Source organism: Onychostoma macrolepis, chromosome 11 (genome assembly GCF_012432095.1).
Source record: "Onychostoma macrolepis isolate SWU-2019 chromosome 11, ASM1243209v1, whole genome shotgun sequence".
Classification (NCBI taxonomy): domain Eukaryota; kingdom Metazoa; phylum Chordata; class Actinopteri; order Cypriniformes; family Cyprinidae; genus Onychostoma; species Onychostoma macrolepis.
The window spans coordinates 10,381,634-10,399,946 of NC_081165.1; the positions used below are offsets into that span (position 1 = coordinate 10,381,634).

Below are 18,313 nucleotides of genomic sequence, written 5' to 3' on the forward strand. Positions count from 1 at the left end.
CTAATCACTATTTCCAGTGCCTGATGGTTACAAGAGCACAGTGATGAGTCAACATCATTTGTAAACTTTGTCTTATCCATTACAAAGAACTGAAGTTACAAATAGCCTCATGTAACCATTTAATGGGACATACTCTATAAGTATTTCCAGAGTTATCATGTGTTAACATATGCATGCCATGTTTATTTACATCATTAACTAGTATTATTTATAGCATACTTTTACATTTACTACAATTTTTAGGATTTTCAGGATTTAGATTCACTTTTGACCACATCCCCTCCAGGTTTTGCATGCTTGTCTAATGTGTGCCATTTGCATGTTTTGTATATTGTGCTTAATGAACTTTCAATGTTTTATGTGTTAGTTGGCTTTGTAAATCTTTCAGTATAATTTAAATCATCATATGACCTATGACCTAATGCAGTGTCCTCTGCATTTACAGGATTCCAACAAGTCTAGCACACAGAGCCTGAGTGATACAGGCTACTCCTCTGATGGTATATCCAGCTCCCAGAGTGAGATTACTGGCTTGATCCAAGAGGACTCTATGAAGCTCAGTGAGAGGGGGATTTCTGACCAACGCAGCCCCCCCAGTCCATCTGAATTAACAAAACTGGAAAGTTCGATGCGACCTCTGTTGGAATCACATACAGCCACTGACCAAGGACAGCATTGTGATGGAAGAGACACAGCAGAACAGCAGAGACCTCGATCTCTGTCTATAACACAAGATCAGGAATATGAGTCTGATGAGGAAGCATCGGATGATCTCAGTTGTAAATTACGACATGATTATGTCGAAGACAGTAGTGAAAGTGGCCTTTCTCCATTACCACCCCGACAGAAGAAGTCACAGAAAAACCTGACTGATGAGGAGTTCATGAGGAGACAGATTCTGGAAATGAGTGCAGATGAGGAAGACACAGCAGATGTTGAGGGCCACGTGAAGACAAAAAGGAGCCATAAACACAGCGGAGATCTCGGAAAAGAGAGACGTCGCCTGACGCAGCAATCTAGCAGTTTTGAAGAAGAAACTAAAAGCACTGATAGCTACAAATCGGGTGAAGCGGATGACATGATGGCCTCACAAGGTGGTCTAAGACGATTTAAAACTATTGAACTAAATAATACAAATAGCTATAATCGTGACATGGAACTCAGCACAGATCATGACCTCAGGGAGCCTGAGCTTGAGATGGAAAGCCTTACTGGGTCACCTGAGGAAAGGTCAAGGGGAGAATACTCATCAACCCTCCCTGCAACCACACCAAGTTATACCTCTGGAACTTCTCCAACCTCTGTGTCATCAATGGAAGATGATAGTGATAGCAGTCCTAGCAGACGACAAAGGCTTGAGGAAGCAAAGCAGCAAAGAAAAGCAAGGCATCGATCCCATGGTCCACTACTGCCCACCATTGAGGACTCCTCAGAAGAAGACGAGTTGCGAGAAGAAGAGGAACTTCTGAGAGAGCAGGAGAAGATGAGAGACTTAGAGCAGCAAAGGATTCGCAGTACAGCCAGAAAAACTAAAAGGGACAAAGAGGAACTGAGGGCACAGAGACGCAGAGAGAGGTCGAAGACACCTCCTAGTAACCTTTCACCCATTGAAGATGCATCACCAACAGAGGAACTCAGACAAGCTGCTGAAATGGAAGAACTACATAGATCATCCTGCTCAGAATACTCTCCCTCCATGGATTCAGAAGCTGAAGGATTTGAAATGGGTTCAAAGCTGTACAAGTCTGGCAGTGAATATAATCTACCTACATTCATGTCTTTGTACTCTCCAACAGAGAAAACTTCTGCTGTCTCTCCATCTGCTGCAGAGAAATCATTAAAAAGTGCTGAAGAGGTTTATGAGGAAATGATGCGAAAAGCAGAAATGATGCAAAAGCAACAGCAACGTGCTCCAGGAAGACAAGGACAACAAAACCAGGAAAGAGTCCTTCAAACAGACAAGAAACATCATTTAGATTCTGGAACAACTTCTTTGAGTCCAGGTACAAGTCCTACCCAGATGTCAGCTCCAGTTTCATTCTCTGGAAATGATCCTTCAGGAAGAGGGACACAAAGAGTGCATGCTACACAACAAAGTCAAGTTAGAATGAGCAACCAAACCTCCAAAGGAAGCCATGTAATTGGCTCCCCACAGTCTCAAGTTAGGCAGCCTGCTCCCACACAGCCTCAAGGAAGACCTGGTGTTCAGGGGAAAGTACAGGGTCAAGTGCCAGATCCTGGAGCATCCTCCTTAACATCAAAGATGTTCTCATATCTTAAAGGCTCAAGTCCTTCCACATCCCCTTCCACTTCTCCCACACAAAGTCCAACACGTGCCCCTGCACCTTGTACAACTTCTACAGTGGCACCTACTCAGACCTCTCAGATCCCTCATAGAGCTGGGGCACCACGTCTTTCAAGACAGCAGTCCTCCCAAGATTCCCCTGTTATGGTGATTACACTGGGATCAGGAACTAGCAGTCAAACCAAACCAGTGACAGTGAATTCCTCCACCTCACCTTTATCCTCACCAACAAAGGACAGCCAACAGCCAATTTATCAGACTCAACATGCAACAACAAAGTCACCCACATCACCACAGAAATATCCAGCTCACCCATCACCTCAACATAGTTTGCAAAGGACACAGATATCAGAAAGAGTTAGCGTGGCTGTGAGCACTGCCACCACTGCTGGTTCCCAAAGTAGTGGATCTCTTCCAGTGGGAAACATATCCTTGTGTAGAATCTCCACAGTACCTGGTACCTCAAGAGTTGTAGAGCAAGGCACAGTTGGTCCAGGTAGTAATATAGTGGATCTTAGAGCACCAATGAAGCCTGCCCCAATTATCATGACAGACCAGGGTATGGACTTAACATCTATAGCTTCTGATACACGTCGATACTCACTTGATGCAGAAACACCACCAAGCCGTCATACTGCTGTACAACCTCTTATTATGAATCTAAATGCACAGGCACAACCTCAGGTGTCAACAACTACACCAACAACTGTAAGTGTGACAGTGGCAGCATCCATGTTCATATCACAGCCAAAACAACCAGTTGTTTACGGAGATCCTTTACAAAATAGAGTTGACTTTGGCCAAGGAGTTGGATCTGCAGTCTGTCTGACCCAGACCAGGCCAATTATCACAGATCCATCCATTCCAAAAATTGATGCTTGTCTGGAAAATTTAGGAATTCAACAGCAGCAACTTCAGAAGCAGCAACAGAAGCTTCAGCAGCAACAAGAGCTCCTTGAGCAACAGCTCCAGCAGCATCAACAAAATGCATCTTTTGCCCGGTATAACTTAGCTAATCAAGTGCAGCCAATATTGTTGAAGAAGGACTTGGTGGTAAGCCAGAACACTGGTGGAGGGACCCAAACAGCAGTTAGCTCTATTCCCAAGATATCACCGCTACCTCCACCAACATTATCATGCTCTGGGTCTACCACCCCTACACTTGGTCATGACATATATGGTGGTGTGGCTTTGGAACTAAAGAATAAGCCTGCTATAATGAATCTCTCCACAGGAAAGCCCCAGGTAATGATGGTGCAGTTGGATGAGAATAGCACTCAAGGAGGTACAGTGACCCAGCTTGTTAAAAGAGAGGATCCGCCTCCACCACCAGTAGAAGTTCTAGATCTCACTGGACAGATTAAACCAGAAAATCAGTTAGCTTGCTGTGACGTTGTCTACAATTTGCCATTTGCAGGTAGTTGCTCAGGCCCTTTTGCTCAGAGAGGTAAAACAGCAGCATCAGATCCTTCTGCAGAGCCATCCCAAGCTCCTGGGCAGCAAAGCCAACCTGGAAAAGATGGCTACCAAACAGTAAACATACAAGCATCTGCAGATGAACGCAAATCTTTTACCTTGCCTCCTCCAGGACGACTTCCACCATCAATGTCAGACAACAATTTAGCAGGTTCAAGTGTCCAATATTATCAGAGGACTGACCCTGGGGACCTAGCAGTGGATTTAAGCACCATAAAGCAAGCCTATGGGCCAGGATATCTTGGAATGGGTGCCCAATATGGGTCTTACACAGATCTACGCCATCAAGGAGGTGATTCGGCTCCACCATTACCTTTGCGAAGATATGGCTCAATGTCCAATATAAATGCAGAGTATAGTTATCTTTCACGTGATCTTGGTGGTTTTCAAGAATCCAATCTTGCACAGTATAGTGCCACTACAGCCAGAGAGATTAGCAGAATGTGTGCTGCTCTTAACTCCATGGAGCAGTTTGGTAGTCGCTATACCAGTAATCCTGAGCTTCTGCAGTATGGTGCTGGGAGAGCAGGCCCTGCAGGAAGACTTAACCTTCAACAAGGCCTAGCATCTATTAGAGCCAATCTCTTGTATGGTCCTGATGGCAGACCAACCGTACATGGTCAGACACTTACAAATTTAATCAATGCTAGACAAGCTAGCCTAAGGTCTTTGTACCCCCCTGCTGTAAGGACAGCTGATGGCATGATATATTCTACTATCAACACCCCAATAGCCTCCACCCTGCCAATCACCACCCAGCCTGCCCCTGTTCTCAATCCCATGTTAAGAGGAGTATACGGATCTTACCCTTCAGCCAGTGTAACTGCTGTACCTCTGGCTAGCCTCACCAGGTTGCCTCAAGTCACCCCAAGAATGCCTCTTAATGCCCAAGGACCTTACAGATATCCTCCTCCAAATCGATTTTCAGTAACAGCTCCAGATACTTCATCAGGAAATGTGCCACCTTCTAGTACATCCCAGGAAGCTCCAGTTTACTTGGGAAAGCCTACAGTACCTGGCAGTATGTCAACAACTGCATCACCTAAAACTGGTCAACCTATTTCAAATTTGGGTCTGCAAGGTGTACAACCAGCTCATACTAGTACAGTGCCAGTTCAATCAGTTGGAAATGAACAGGCTCCCTTGTCTCATATTTCAGTAGAAGGTACTACAACACAACTCCCAATACAGCCCCAAACTCAACCACAGTCATTGGTCAAAGGTCAGGAACAAACTCAAACTCAAAGCCAGACACAACCTCAAAAATTGACAGTGCCACAAAAACAGTCCCAGGCAATTACTAGAGTTTTTCCAGATGCATCTTCCAGTACCACAATAACCACATCTGCTAATATTGAGAGGGAAAAAGAAGAGGAACGATTGAGACTACAACAGGAGCAGCTCTTGCAGCTAGAGCGAGAACGTGTTGAGTTAGAGAAATTGCGTCAGCTACGTTTACAAGAGGAGTTGGAGAGGGACCGCATGGAACTCCAGAGGCACCGAGAGAAAGAACATCTGCTCATGCAGCGGGAGATACAAGAGCTACAGACCATCAAGCAGCAGGTTATTCAGCAGCAACAAGCTGAAAGGGAAACCCAGCTTGTGATGCAAAGAGAGCAGTTGGCACAGCAAAGGATGCAGCTAGACCACATTCAGTCCCTACAACAGCAACTCCAGCAGCAGCTTGAAGACCAAAAGAGGCAGAAAACAGCAGCCATTGAAGCAGCAGCAGCAGCTGCAACAGCAGAGGCAGCAGCAGCTTCGGCGGCTGCTGCAGCAGCAGCTACAACAGCTCAAGGGGCTATTCAAGGTGTAATGGTTGGTGGAACGACACCACAAACCATCTCAATTATCTATGATCAGAGTGGTAGAATTATTCCACAAGAGGGCCAGAGTGTGCAGATCTTGCCATGTGCTGATGGGCAGGTGGTCCAGGCTGTGGTGTCCAGTAGGCCTTTGCCAAGCTCTTCTTCAGAGATGTCGCTTAAAAATAGTGAAGATCAGGGAGATGGTCGGATTATGAAGAAACAAAACTCTATGCCTCGTTTGAGGAATGGGTCAGAGGATGAGTCATGCAAGAGAATTGCAGATTGCAGTGTCCAAACTGATGATGAAGACACAGAAGATAAACTCATGTCTCGTCGTCGTAGAACTAGACGTATAGCTGACTGCAGCGTTCAGACAGATGAAGAAGACCAGGGTGAGTGGGACAGTCAGCCAATACGCCGCAGACGTTCAAGATACTCCAAGCACTCTGAACCAACTGCAGAGACTAAGAGTGATGCATCTAAATCTAGCATTGCCATTCAGACCACCAATGACTCCTCATGTCAGACTGAGTCAGACCAGTTGGGTAGAATCTCTCCAGCCATCCACATTACCATGGCTGAAACATCAAAGGTTGAACTTCTTCACTACATATCTGCTCCAGAAAGAACCCATAAGGGAGAGAGTTTAGCCTGTCAAACTGATCCAGAGGCACAATCCCAAGGAGTTGTTGCTCCTCAGCTTAGTGTTCCCACTACTGTTAGTCCCTATTCCACAAGTCTACAATTAGTTGGTGCCACGCCAACCAAGTTTGAAAGGAGAAAGCCAGACCCATTAGAAATTGGATACCAGCAAGCTCAGCAGCAAAATGAATCTCCTTCCCGACAGCCTCCCAAATCTCCACAAGTGCTGTACTCTCCAGTGTCTCCATTGTCTCCCCATCGTATGTTGGAGACTACCTTTACTTCTAGTGAGAAGCTTAACAAGGCACATGTGACTCCCCAACAAAAAGCCTTCACTGCAGAGTCACCACAAAGGCATCAGACTATTCCGAGGCCCATAAAGAGTGTTCAGCGGTCCATGTCAGATCCTAAGCCTCTCAGTCCAACATCAGAGGACCCAGCCAAGACCAAGTTCTCCTTATACCAAAGTCAAACCAGCCCAGCAAGCCAGGTATGGAATCATTTCATTACTTGCAAAAAATTTAATTACTATACAGTTTTCTTTTGTTGACTACAAAACTACAGCTTGTAAATATTAATTTCAGACACTAAATTCAATTCCCACTATTACTATATTTATACACAGCGATGTATAATTGTATAGACTTTAATACTCCTGGTGAACAATTGTTTTATTTTAATAAGGTGTAGGTTGGACAGCACCAAACCTATCTGTTCACATGAAAAGCAATATAAATAAAATATTATAAAATAAATATAGTTATTTAGTTCTCCATGTATTTTTTAATTTGCCATTCATTCCCTGCTTAATCTTTACCTTTACCCACACACACACACACGCAGAAAAACTGCTATATCTGGCAAAGCCTCAGAAATGCTAGAGGGTGGCACAAAGTGTAGGCATACTGGGTCAGCCCTGCTGTCTTCCGGCTTGTCAGCAGCTGGTCAGAGAGGTCCGAGTCTTGCATTCTCAGTTTGATTCCTGTGTAAGGAATGCTCAGGCTTGTGCATTTAAAGAACTGTACACCAGCTAAAAGGAAGCTATTTCTTCTGTCACTTCATCCAGTGTGTTTTAACTGAATGTCTTTAATGGATTATCTAACTTCACATTACCGTAGGTATACAGATGTTTTTTGTTTATTATATGATATTTTAATGTTTATTTGTTGTAAACTGAAAACTAATTCTTGTGTTAACACTAAAATATTTGGTACACCAAAATTATTACAGCTAAATAGGATTGTAGCCATTTTTATCTATGTATAATATATTGCCTGATTGATTCTGAAACCACCAGTCATTTATAAAATATAGTATCATGGATATATTTATAATTGGTTGACAAAATAGCTGTTTAGTTTTGCTTGCAATATCTTGTTTTGGTTTGGTTGGTTTTCTGAACCTCAAGTGCATTGTATGCCCTAAAATTCCTCTGAGGGATTTATGAAAAATGAAAGACATAAAAACTGTAATACAGACTGTAATACAGAGTGATAAACTGTGATACAACTGCGTCTGTATGCAGTATGTGTAATATATTTAAAGGTGCCATAGAATGCATTGATACAGTATTTTAAATTGTTCTCTGATATCTACATAGAAGGTATGTGGCTTAGGTAAGGGCAAAAATCTCCAGAAACCATTTTACATGTCCATTTACAACCCTAATATTTCTCCCTAGAATGAAATGGTCTGTTATTGGCTTATTTGGCAGTGTCATGAATAATAATGACCTCTGCTCTGATTGGCTGTTTCACAGTACGGCTCATCAGCAAGAAAGAAACACAGGGAGGAAAATAGGTTTCACTTTATTTTGATGGTCCCTTTAACACATTCTATTGACTATAAGTAATGTTGCACCTACATTTCTACTAACTCTCATTAGAGTGTTAGTAGTGTATTAGCTGACTGGTAGGGTTAGGGTTAGATTAAGTTGACACGTTCTTGCAAAGTTACTTATAGTCAGTAGAATATCTGTTGGGAGACCAACGCAATGAGTTAGTAGATATGAAGCACAGTCTACTTATACTCTTATGAGAGTTTGTTGACATGTAGTTGCAACATTACTTAGTGTCAACAGAATGTTCAAAAGGGACCATCAAAATAAAGTGTTAACGGAAAATATATATTTAAATTAGGGGTGTCAACGCGTTAATACGGAGCCCTTTACAGGACATTGTGGTGGGAAAAATTCGGGGTGAATGGAAAAAATTCAGGGTGGGAAGAAAAAATTTTTTTCAAATGGTTTGCGTTCTCTCGCAAAACTTTTGCGTTCCCTCGAGAAACTTTGCGTTCCCTCGCAAAACTTTTGCATTCTCTCGCAAAGATATTTGCGTTCCCTCGCAAAACTTTTGCATTCTCTCGCAAAGATATTTGCGTTCCCTCGCAAAACTTTTGCGTTCTCTCGCAAAACCATTTGAGTTTGGACAAACGCTTCCTGTTTACTTTGCAGCTTGCAGTGGTTACAGCTCGTATGTTCACAATGGAGCGGTTCATAGAGTTTTATTTTGAACTTGCACTCAAAGTAATACAGTCAGTGCTTATTTCGAAGCACGGTTTTGGGACATTCTAAAACGCTTAATGTGGCTTAATGTTTTAAAACAGTGACATTGGAGGACTAAATTCGATAATAATAAATCCTGATAAAAATTATTAGGCTAACATTAATAACCTTTTAATAATATTCCTATTAATAAAGCAGAATATGAGCATAACGCCCTGCACGTTAAGCTTTTCTTCCCCATAAGAAAACGCTTAAGGTAGGCTATAATGAAAGGTTCATGCAGCTGGTATGTTCACAATGGAGCGGTTCATAGAGTTTTTATTTTGAACTTTGACTCAAGTATAAAGAAATACAGTCAGACAGTGGTTAGTTCAAGGCACGGTTTTGGGACATTCTAAAACGCTTAATGTGGCTTAATGTATTAAAACAGTGACATTAGCACCAAATTCGATAATAATAAATACTAATAAAATTGTTAGGTTTATATTAATAACCTTATTAATAATATTACTATTAATAAAGGAGAATAGCCCAGAATATGAATGCAACGGATTTGGTATTTTTAAATCACCGTTTGCATTATAGCCTACCTTAAGCGTTTTATGGGGGAGAAAAAGCTTAGGCTACGTGCAGGGCGTTGCGTTCATATTCTGGGCTATTCTGCTTAGTAATATTATTAATAAGGTTATTAATATTAGCCTAATAATTGTATTAGCTTTATCGAATTTGGTCCTCCAAGACACTGTTTTAAAACATTAAGCCAGAACTAAGCACTGACTTATTAATTTATTTGAGTCCAAGTTCAAAATAAAACTCTATGAACCGCTCCATTGTGAACATACGAGCTGCATGAACCTTTCATTATAGCCTACCTTAAGCGTTTTCTATGGGGAAGAAAACGTGCAGGGCTTTGCGTTCATATTCTGCTTTATTAATAGTAATATTATTAATAAGGTTATTAATGCTAGCCTAATCATTTTTATCAGGATTTATTATTATCGAATTTAGTCCTCCAATGTCACTGTTTTAAAACATTAAGCCACATTAAGCGTTTTAGAATGTCCCAAAACTGTGCTTCGAAATAAGCACTGACTGTATTACTTTGAGTGCAAGTTCAAAATAAAACTCTATGAATCGCTCCATTGTGAACATACAAGCTGTAACCACTGCAAGCTGCAAAGTAAACAGGAAGCGTTTGTCCGAACTCAAATGGTTTTGCGAGGGAACGCAAAAGTTTTGCGAGAGAACGCAAATATCTTTGCGAGAGAACGCAAAAGTTTTGCGAGAGAATGCAAAACATTTGAAAAAATTTTTCCTCCCACCCTGAATTTTTTCCATTCACCCCGAATTTGTGATGAGGGTACAGCACCAGTGTTGCCAGGGTAACGGCACAAGTGGGCTATTTTGAAAATACAGTCGCGGGAAAAATGACAGAGCTGTGGGTTGTGTTTTTTTTTATGCCCAAAGTGTATATAGACAAATAAAAATTAAAATGCATCCTTTTACTAATGTGTATTATACTTGGAATGCATACCTGGCAACTTAAGAACGGAGAGGCGGTTGTAACATCACAAACAAGTGAGTTTCAGCCAGAGCAGCAGAAATAAACATGACAACAGCCAGATAATAAACACACGGTTACGATAGGATATTTGTATGTGATTTTCTTTAGTTGAATGTGTGCATCGGAAATGCTAATTTGTGCAGCGATTTAAAAGGCTATAAATAGCATATTTTAACAACAGTAAATGACCAAATTCCACATGTGATCGCAAAAGGAAGTTATTACAAACACTCGATGGTGGTTTGAAGTGAGTTCTGAGTAAAAGTGTACTATTAATCTCATAAATTGTCTTATGAAGCATGATGCTAATATTAGCTCTAATGCAGCTGCAGAACAGGTCCAATTCTTCTTCATAATGCATTTTGTCATAATACTTCACGTAAGGTCGCAAGAAAATGTTTTGTTGTATTTATTTAGAAATACTTTTGATAATAGTTGGGTAAATGTATACTGGGATTGAAGCGATATGGCTTGGTAAAAGTTTTATTGCCAGTATAAAGGCTGATAATGTCTGAATAAAAACAAAAGAATAATAAGGATTATGTCTCATACCTGGCGGAAGTGTGAAAGGTTCTGTTTCCTTAAACTAGTTTGTCATGCATTTCTTTTTCAACACATTTCCAGGTAAATCCTAGTATTTTAAATTTGCGATTAATCATGATTAATCACAGTCCATGACTGTGATTAACACGATTACATTTTTTAATCAATTGACAGCACTAATTTAAATACTTTCTCTCACAGTTATATTAGGGGTAATTATACTGTTTATAAAACGCGGGCATCAGGGAGCCATTATTAATATGTAAGGCATTGAAACGGCTTTTGAACGATCGGTTGATCGCATAGTTTCACTTTCAAGATACGTGATCGCACAAACTATGTTTATACTATGGAGCGGCAGTACTCACACATTTCACAAGATCAGATGCTTGTCAGTGGTGCTCAGGATCTGTAAATCATTAACCTACATCCTCATCTCTCCTTACTCTGTTTATGTGGTAAGTGAAATCTTATGTACTATAACAGGCTACAGCTAGCAAGGAGCTAACCCGGACAGGGCTTTAGTGGCTCACGTTTTTTAAATGGCTTTTTTAAATCACGAGATTTACATATGAAGGACGAAACTATGGTGTTTGAGGCTCATTGTATGTCATTTCCATGTACAGAACTGTTATTAAGGTAAAGACAGTTATTCATTCTATGGCACCTTTAACAGATTTACCAAATTTGGCATGTAAACTGTTATTATTTGCTTATAGTATTATAGTATAATATTATGCTTATAGTATAGTATTAAGGAAAATGGTCATTTTAATCAATCTCTAAAATGTTTGCTTTCCAGATGTCTGCCTTGCAGCAGCAGAACGCAATGATGAGAAAGGTGAAGAGAACTCTCCCGAGTCCCCCTCCAGATGAGACACCTGTACCGATTGTAACACCAGCAATTCCCCATATATACACTTCTCCCGGAGCATCCCAGAGGGTTTTGCCACGTCCTGTACAAGGTGCAATGAAGGCAGGCTTGCTTAGTGAACTGAAAGCCGTAGAGCAAGAATCCACCAAATTACGTAAACAACAGGCAGAGTTAGAGGAAGAGGAAAAGGAGATTGATGCTAAGTTGCGATGCTTGGAAATGGGCATCACCCAGCGCAAGGAAACTAGGGTTAAAGAGAGAGAGAGGCGAGAGTTTGCATACCTGCGATGCATGGGGGATGCACGTGACTACATGTCAGACAGTGAGCTGAATAATTTGCGACTAGCTGGGGTAGCACCAGGCACCTATGAAGAAAATGGAATGTTGTCACGCCCAAGTACAGCACCTCTTAACCAGTATACTACTGATTTGAATGCATCTCAGTACCCTCCTACCTCCTCATATGTTCCATATCAATATCCACAGGCCCAGCCCACACCCACACAACCACCCACTGCCGCCTATCAGCAGATTGGGTTTCAGACAACACCATACCCAACCTCCTCACAGCCCCAGCCTGGAACCTTCCAACCTCATCCTCCTCAACCTTCATCCTATCAGACCCCAGGGCCATACCAGACTCATAGCTATGGTCAGCCTACTTATGAGTCTGATCTTGGTTTGCAGCAGCCCAGTCACCAGGGATTCCAACCACCCCCTGCACCTTTACCAGGGCAGACCCTACCTTATCCTGCACAGAGCATGTCCTTCCAACCTCATGCAGACATGCTTTCTGCCCATCAAAGGCCAAGGCAAACCTCTCTTGCTGATCTTGAACAGAAGCTACCCACAAACTATGAAGTTATCAGTAATCCATCAGTTCAAATAGCAACATCAGCTCAAGAAACTGGATTTAGTGGTGTCTATTCCTCACCCCTGAACAATGCTTATGGTCAGTATCGCCCCTCTGACCAACCTCTGACTGAACGTATCCCAAGTCCATCATCAGGATATGTAACAGATGGTGTCTATGCCACAAATCTAGAACAAAATATCCCCAGAAATTATGTCATGATTGATGATATCAGTGAACTTACAAAAGAAAACATGGGGTCCGCTGACATGTCACGGGTAGGTTATGGGAGTGAGAATGGCCCACGTGGACCAACTTATGGCAATGGCTCTGAGAATTTATATGGAAGAACTTCAAATACTTATCAAAGTGCAGTAGACAGCCATGGACATTCAAGTACCACTGTAAGTGGTGGTACAGGTTATTATTATGATGACTATAAGCATTCATCCCGTAGCAGTGGGGAATGGGAAGCCAAAAACACTCATCCAAAAATTTGGCACCTGCTGTTTCGTCCAAACGTAGCAAACATAGGAAGCAAGGCATGGAACAAAAGATATCCAAGTTCTCTCCAATTGAAGAAGCTCGAGATGTAGAGTCTGATCTAGCCTCCTACACCATGACAACATCAACTGGTGGTAGTTGCACTGTGGTGTCCAGGACTGGTGCAAAAAAAGTTATGATCAACAGAAGTACTATGGATCAAGAGAGGCTTTGGAAGAGGATGATCGTCTTTATGGATCCGGACGATCAAGGTCCACAGGTTATGGCATGGATAAAATTTCCTCCAGAGATTCAAGCGGTTACCGTAGTAAGTCTTATGAGAGGGACGCCATGGAAAGATCACAGAGGGGCACACATGGTCGTAGTGGCCGTCCTTCTATGCGTACGCAGAACTCAGAGGAAGAGAGCCCTCTGAGTCCTGTTGGAAAGCCTATGGGAATCGGTCGTGGCTCTGTGCCAGATCCCCATGATGTACGGAATCAGTATGGCTCCAGTCATTCCTTACCAGATGTACAGGACCACCATATAAGGGATATGCCTAAGAGTCATGTATATAAGCCAGATGACCCTTACCTTGCAGATGACATGCACTGTGCTGTTTCAGACAGTGAAGGTAACTGGTGCTGAATTTAAAAACTGCTTGTTAAAATGCATCCAACAATTGAAAGCTTGCATGCCAATGATCTTGCCTTGAAGGCAGACAGAACAAAAGATTGGACTACTGTTGTATGTGAATGCTGTAATCAGTGCATGAAACCATATATGCCTTTTTGCATGAACTGCATGATGTGATTCAGATGTCAGTACATTTTGTATTTTGGTTATTCTTGTTGATGGCTGTTTTTGTTGGCTTCCTTTTCTTTTTTTCTTCAACTATTTTCTTTGGGATTTGAGCATTGCATGGCTTCATTGAGTTCATATCCAGTTTTTTGCCACTGACGTTTCCTATAGCACAAAATATTGACTTTCTCTCTTCATTTCCCAAAAAGCCTATCATTTGGGTCAGGAGGAGACAGACTGGTTTGAAAAACCACGTGAACCTCGGTCAGATCGTTCTAGACACCATGGGAGTGGAAGTCACTCATCCTCTAGCAGGAGGAGCAATGTAAAGCACACTTACCATGATTATGATGAGCCTCCTGAAGAAGACCTGTGGCCTCAAGATGAGTACGGACATCAACGACATTCCTCTTCCACCACATCTCGGGAACACCGTCACCATGGCAGTAGTTCAGGAAGACACACTTCTTCCCGTCATTCATCAGATGATCCCAGGACGTCTCGTTCTTCACGATCACATCCAAAAGATCCTTCCACCCGCTCAGACGGCCGTGTTACTTCATCCTCCACACAGAAAAGATCCTCCGATCCACGATCTGCAAGCCATCGAGACTCAGGAGACTACTCCCGTGACCCATCAAGCCACCACCATGGCTCAAGTGGACAACGGGGGCAGAGGCAACCAGGCTCATCGAGAAGGCAGGAGCCCTCTTCAGGTTCCAGGCCACAGCAGGGTCTTGGAGAACAGCAGCCACAATCGCAGCAAGGACAGCAGCGATCTACAGCAGGCCAGCAAATGTCTGCCAAGCAGACAGGGCCTCAGCCACCTGAGACAGGGCAACAAGGACAACAACAACTGGGACAAACAACTCGTACACAGCAGCAGCCACCACAGCAACCCGGGCAACAGCCAGCAACCACAATGGGAGCAACTCAGTCCACAACCACAGCTGCTAGCATGGGAACAGGTACAACTCAGCAACAATCTAAGCCAGGTCAGGCTCCAGCACAGGCAAGACAACAGCCAGGAGGACCACCCACTGCCCAGCCAGCTGCTGCTATGGTGAGTTTTCAAAAATCTCTTGGTGCCTTACCATTTATGCTATTTTTAATCTGCTCCTTTAGGTATGTACGATTGACAAATACTTTTTTTTTTTTTAAATAAGCTTAAAGTTTCTTGTAACATTGTCCCCTCATGCCCCTACACAGGCAAAACCTGACACAGCTGCGCCTGCTCCTGCACCAACTCCTGCAGTTGCTATTGGATCAAAAGCTGCACCACAGGCTGCAAAAACACCCCAGATTCCTACCACAGGAATTGGTAAATGGAAATAACTCTGCTAATTCAGAATAATTAGTATAGTTTTGTTTTTCAGCAAAATAGGGAACATTCATTACTTGTGTTTGATCTAAGAACAAGATCATTTGTTCTTTGTTTTTTCAGGTTCAAAGGCAGCACCCCGGCCAGGGGGTATAGGTAGTGCTGCACAGCAGCCTGCTGAAGGGGAAAATGTTCTTACAAAGATCCTGCAGGGAGGAGCAGCGGAACAAGCTGGAAAATTAGGAGATGGTATGGAACTGTGAATCATAAGCAATCAAAATTTTGGCAACAGGTAGAGACAGATGTTATGGAGAATACATGCTATGTTTTGACTGAGTATAGTAGTTAATTGCCATCTTTCACAACAACTTGCACAACAGTAATATTAGGGGTAGCACCTAAGGATACCCTGGGTTTAAGTGCAAAATGGTGGAGGCCTAAGCTGGATGGTGATCTTAGTAATTCTCCAATTCCTGAGTTACTCCTACTTAGGATTGAATCTATAGCCTTTGTGTTTGCAGCCCAGATTGTTTAAGATATGCCACCTGTGACCTTAATTGGGTTTTTGCTTTGCTCATCTTTCATACAGCTGTATCTGCTCTTGGGAAGAAGTTTACTTCATTTTGGTGATCAGCCGATAGGAAGGTGAGAAAACACTTTATGCATTAATCTTCTGAAAAGACCCGCATTAATTTTGTTTTATGCTAGGTAACGCTGGATTGGTTGCCATGTTGACCAACAAAATGTAACTTGTGAAGCTGAGTCTTATAGTTTTCTGATTTTTGTTTTCTGTTCCTCAGGCATTAGTTGGGGTGACTTGGAGTTAGAACTGGAAAAACCTATGAATCTGCTTCTGCAATTTAACATCTCTAGCTGAGGGCGGGGTACACCTGAGAACACTGGTGAGTATTTTATTCGAACTCACTTTACTTTAGAACTCAAAACAAGTATAAACATTCGGTCGCACTTTATATTAGGTGGCCTTAACTACTATGTACTTACATAAAAAAATAAGTACAATGTACTTATTGTGTTCATACTGTATTGCAAAACACTATTGCTGCTATTGAGGTGGGATATGGGTAAGGTTAGGGACAGGTTTGGTGGTATGGGTAGGTTTAAGGGTGGGTTAAGGTGTAAGGGATGGGTCAACAGTGTAATTCTAAATGTAATTACAGAAATTAATTACAGTTGTAATTACATATAGGTATTTTTAAAAATATAAGTACAATGTAAACACATGTATGTACACAATAAGTGCATTGTGCCAAATTATTAATTTAAATGTAAGTACATAGTTAAAGGGATAGTTCACCCAAAAATGAAAATTTGATGTTTATCTGCTTACCCCCAGGGCATCCAAGATGTAAGTTACTTTGTTTCTTCAGTAGCAGTCTGTCAGTCCTATAGTGCAAGTCAATGGGCACACAATCTTTGAGAGAGAAAAAACATGCACAGACAAATCCAAATTAAACCCTGTGGCTCGTGACGATACATTGATGTCCTAAGACACGAAACGGTCGGTTTGTGCAAGAAACTGAACAGTATTTTTATCATGTTTTACCTCTAATACACCACTATGTCCAACTGCCCTGAGCGCATGCACGGCATCCGGTGCATGACGTCTGTATGTGCTCTGGCGTAGTTTACGCAATTTGAAAAGTCAACACTCCCGGATGAGTTCGCGCAAGTAAAAAATGAGTGCCGTATACGCGCGACAGATCGCTTCCGGCGCTTGCGTAAACTACACCAGGGCGTGGACGAGTCTTAACTTTTATAAAGAATATCTCTTTTGTTTTGAGACTTTAGTCTTTGCAACTTTAGGGATCTTATCTATGCACAAACAGCTTGTAACACTCCAAAGAGAAAGGAAAACTTGAAATCGCATCATATGACCCCTTTAAATAAGTAATTAACAACTAGTTGTTCAGTGTGGCTCCACACTGAGTAGAATTTTTGTAAATGCGGTTGTAACTACCTGAATTTTTAGTGAGTTAATTCGGTTGTAGAATGCGGTTGTCACTCCCTTACATTATCTATCTGTGTGTACAGAACAGGATTAAGCATTAAAAGGTAAATTGACCACCAAATTAAGCTGCAGTGTGGACTTGAGGACAGTTGTGCCACTTGCTCAATATTAATGTCAAAAGTTAGAGCTCTGATTAGCTGACCCTGATCAGAGGCGTTCGGATCTAACTTTTCGCTCTTCAGCATGGGTGAATTGGGTCAGTTAAAGTGGGCTATAATTAGCAAGCAGATCAGTGGGCTTGGATTAGCATTAGCATCCGGGCAAAGCTCAGTCATCTTTGTGCTGAAAATATTCTGATGAGTCACATTAATCAAGACTCAATCAAAATTGCAGTTAACCATATCAAAGAATTGTACTAGAATTTAAACTGAAACAGTAATGAGAATGTTAAAAAAAAAGTACAGTGATTAGCTTTGTATTTAGCAATGTGGTCTTGTAGAAAACTTGACTAAAATCTCATCTCATTGAACCACTTATTCTCTGCTGAATATAGCCAATGAGACCATTGGCTTATTTAATTAATTTCCTGTAATCACATTTCTCTGGTTTCTTATTCTATCTGTGCTCTGTCTCCTCCTCCCTATACTTTCACTGGTATTGTATCATGGTGGTCTTTTACTGTCATCGGGTGTTTTGCATGTGCAGATCCAGAGAAAGGATCTGGGATAAAACAGGTTTAGGGGCTCCTTAAATCAAGGCTAATCCAATTCAATTCTCAGTTTACTATCCAATCCAGTCCAAATCCTGCTCCATACATTGGTTTGGTTTACTCATGCAGTCACAATGGAAGGTATGGGTGTGTCCTTCCAATCACAATACCCACATGAAAAAGAACTCCTCAGGCATCTCTAAAACTTCTAGATTTGATTCTGCTATTTACTGCTCTCATTTTTAGTGCACGCGAATTCAGCAATCTTGAATACATTAGATTTTCCACATTTTTATTTGTATTTTTTTGCTGAAATTGAGCTTAAATAGTCATTTTAAGTTTATAGTGAAAATGTGAAATTTGTTCACAAACCTTTTCATAAAGCCCGCAGATTTTGAACCTGCAATTCTGGTACTAAGCCTTTTTACTGGTGTTGCTGGTGTAAGAAATTCGTCCTCTTCT

At 41.8% G+C, this 18,313-nt stretch overlaps 1 protein-coding gene across 1 annotated transcript in view; it reads left to right on the plus strand.

Annotated features, from left to right (window-relative positions):
* The window catches only part of bsnb (bassoon (presynaptic cytomatrix protein) b), a 98,604-nt gene that overhangs the window by 77,096 nt on the left and 3,195 nt on the right, over positions 1–18,313 (plus strand). The window contains 9 exon segments of the mRNA XM_058791672.1: positions 446–6,721; positions 11,644–13,021; positions 13,024–13,242; positions 13,245–13,685; positions 14,062–14,915; positions 15,062–15,173; positions 15,297–15,422; positions 15,763–15,818; positions 15,974–16,075. Of these exon segments, the coding sequence (XP_058647655.1) occupies positions 446–6,721; positions 11,644–13,021; positions 13,024–13,242; positions 13,245–13,685; positions 14,062–14,915; positions 15,062–15,173; positions 15,297–15,422; positions 15,763–15,803 (9,447 nt within the window). The 3' untranslated portion in view covers positions 15,804–15,818; positions 15,974–16,075.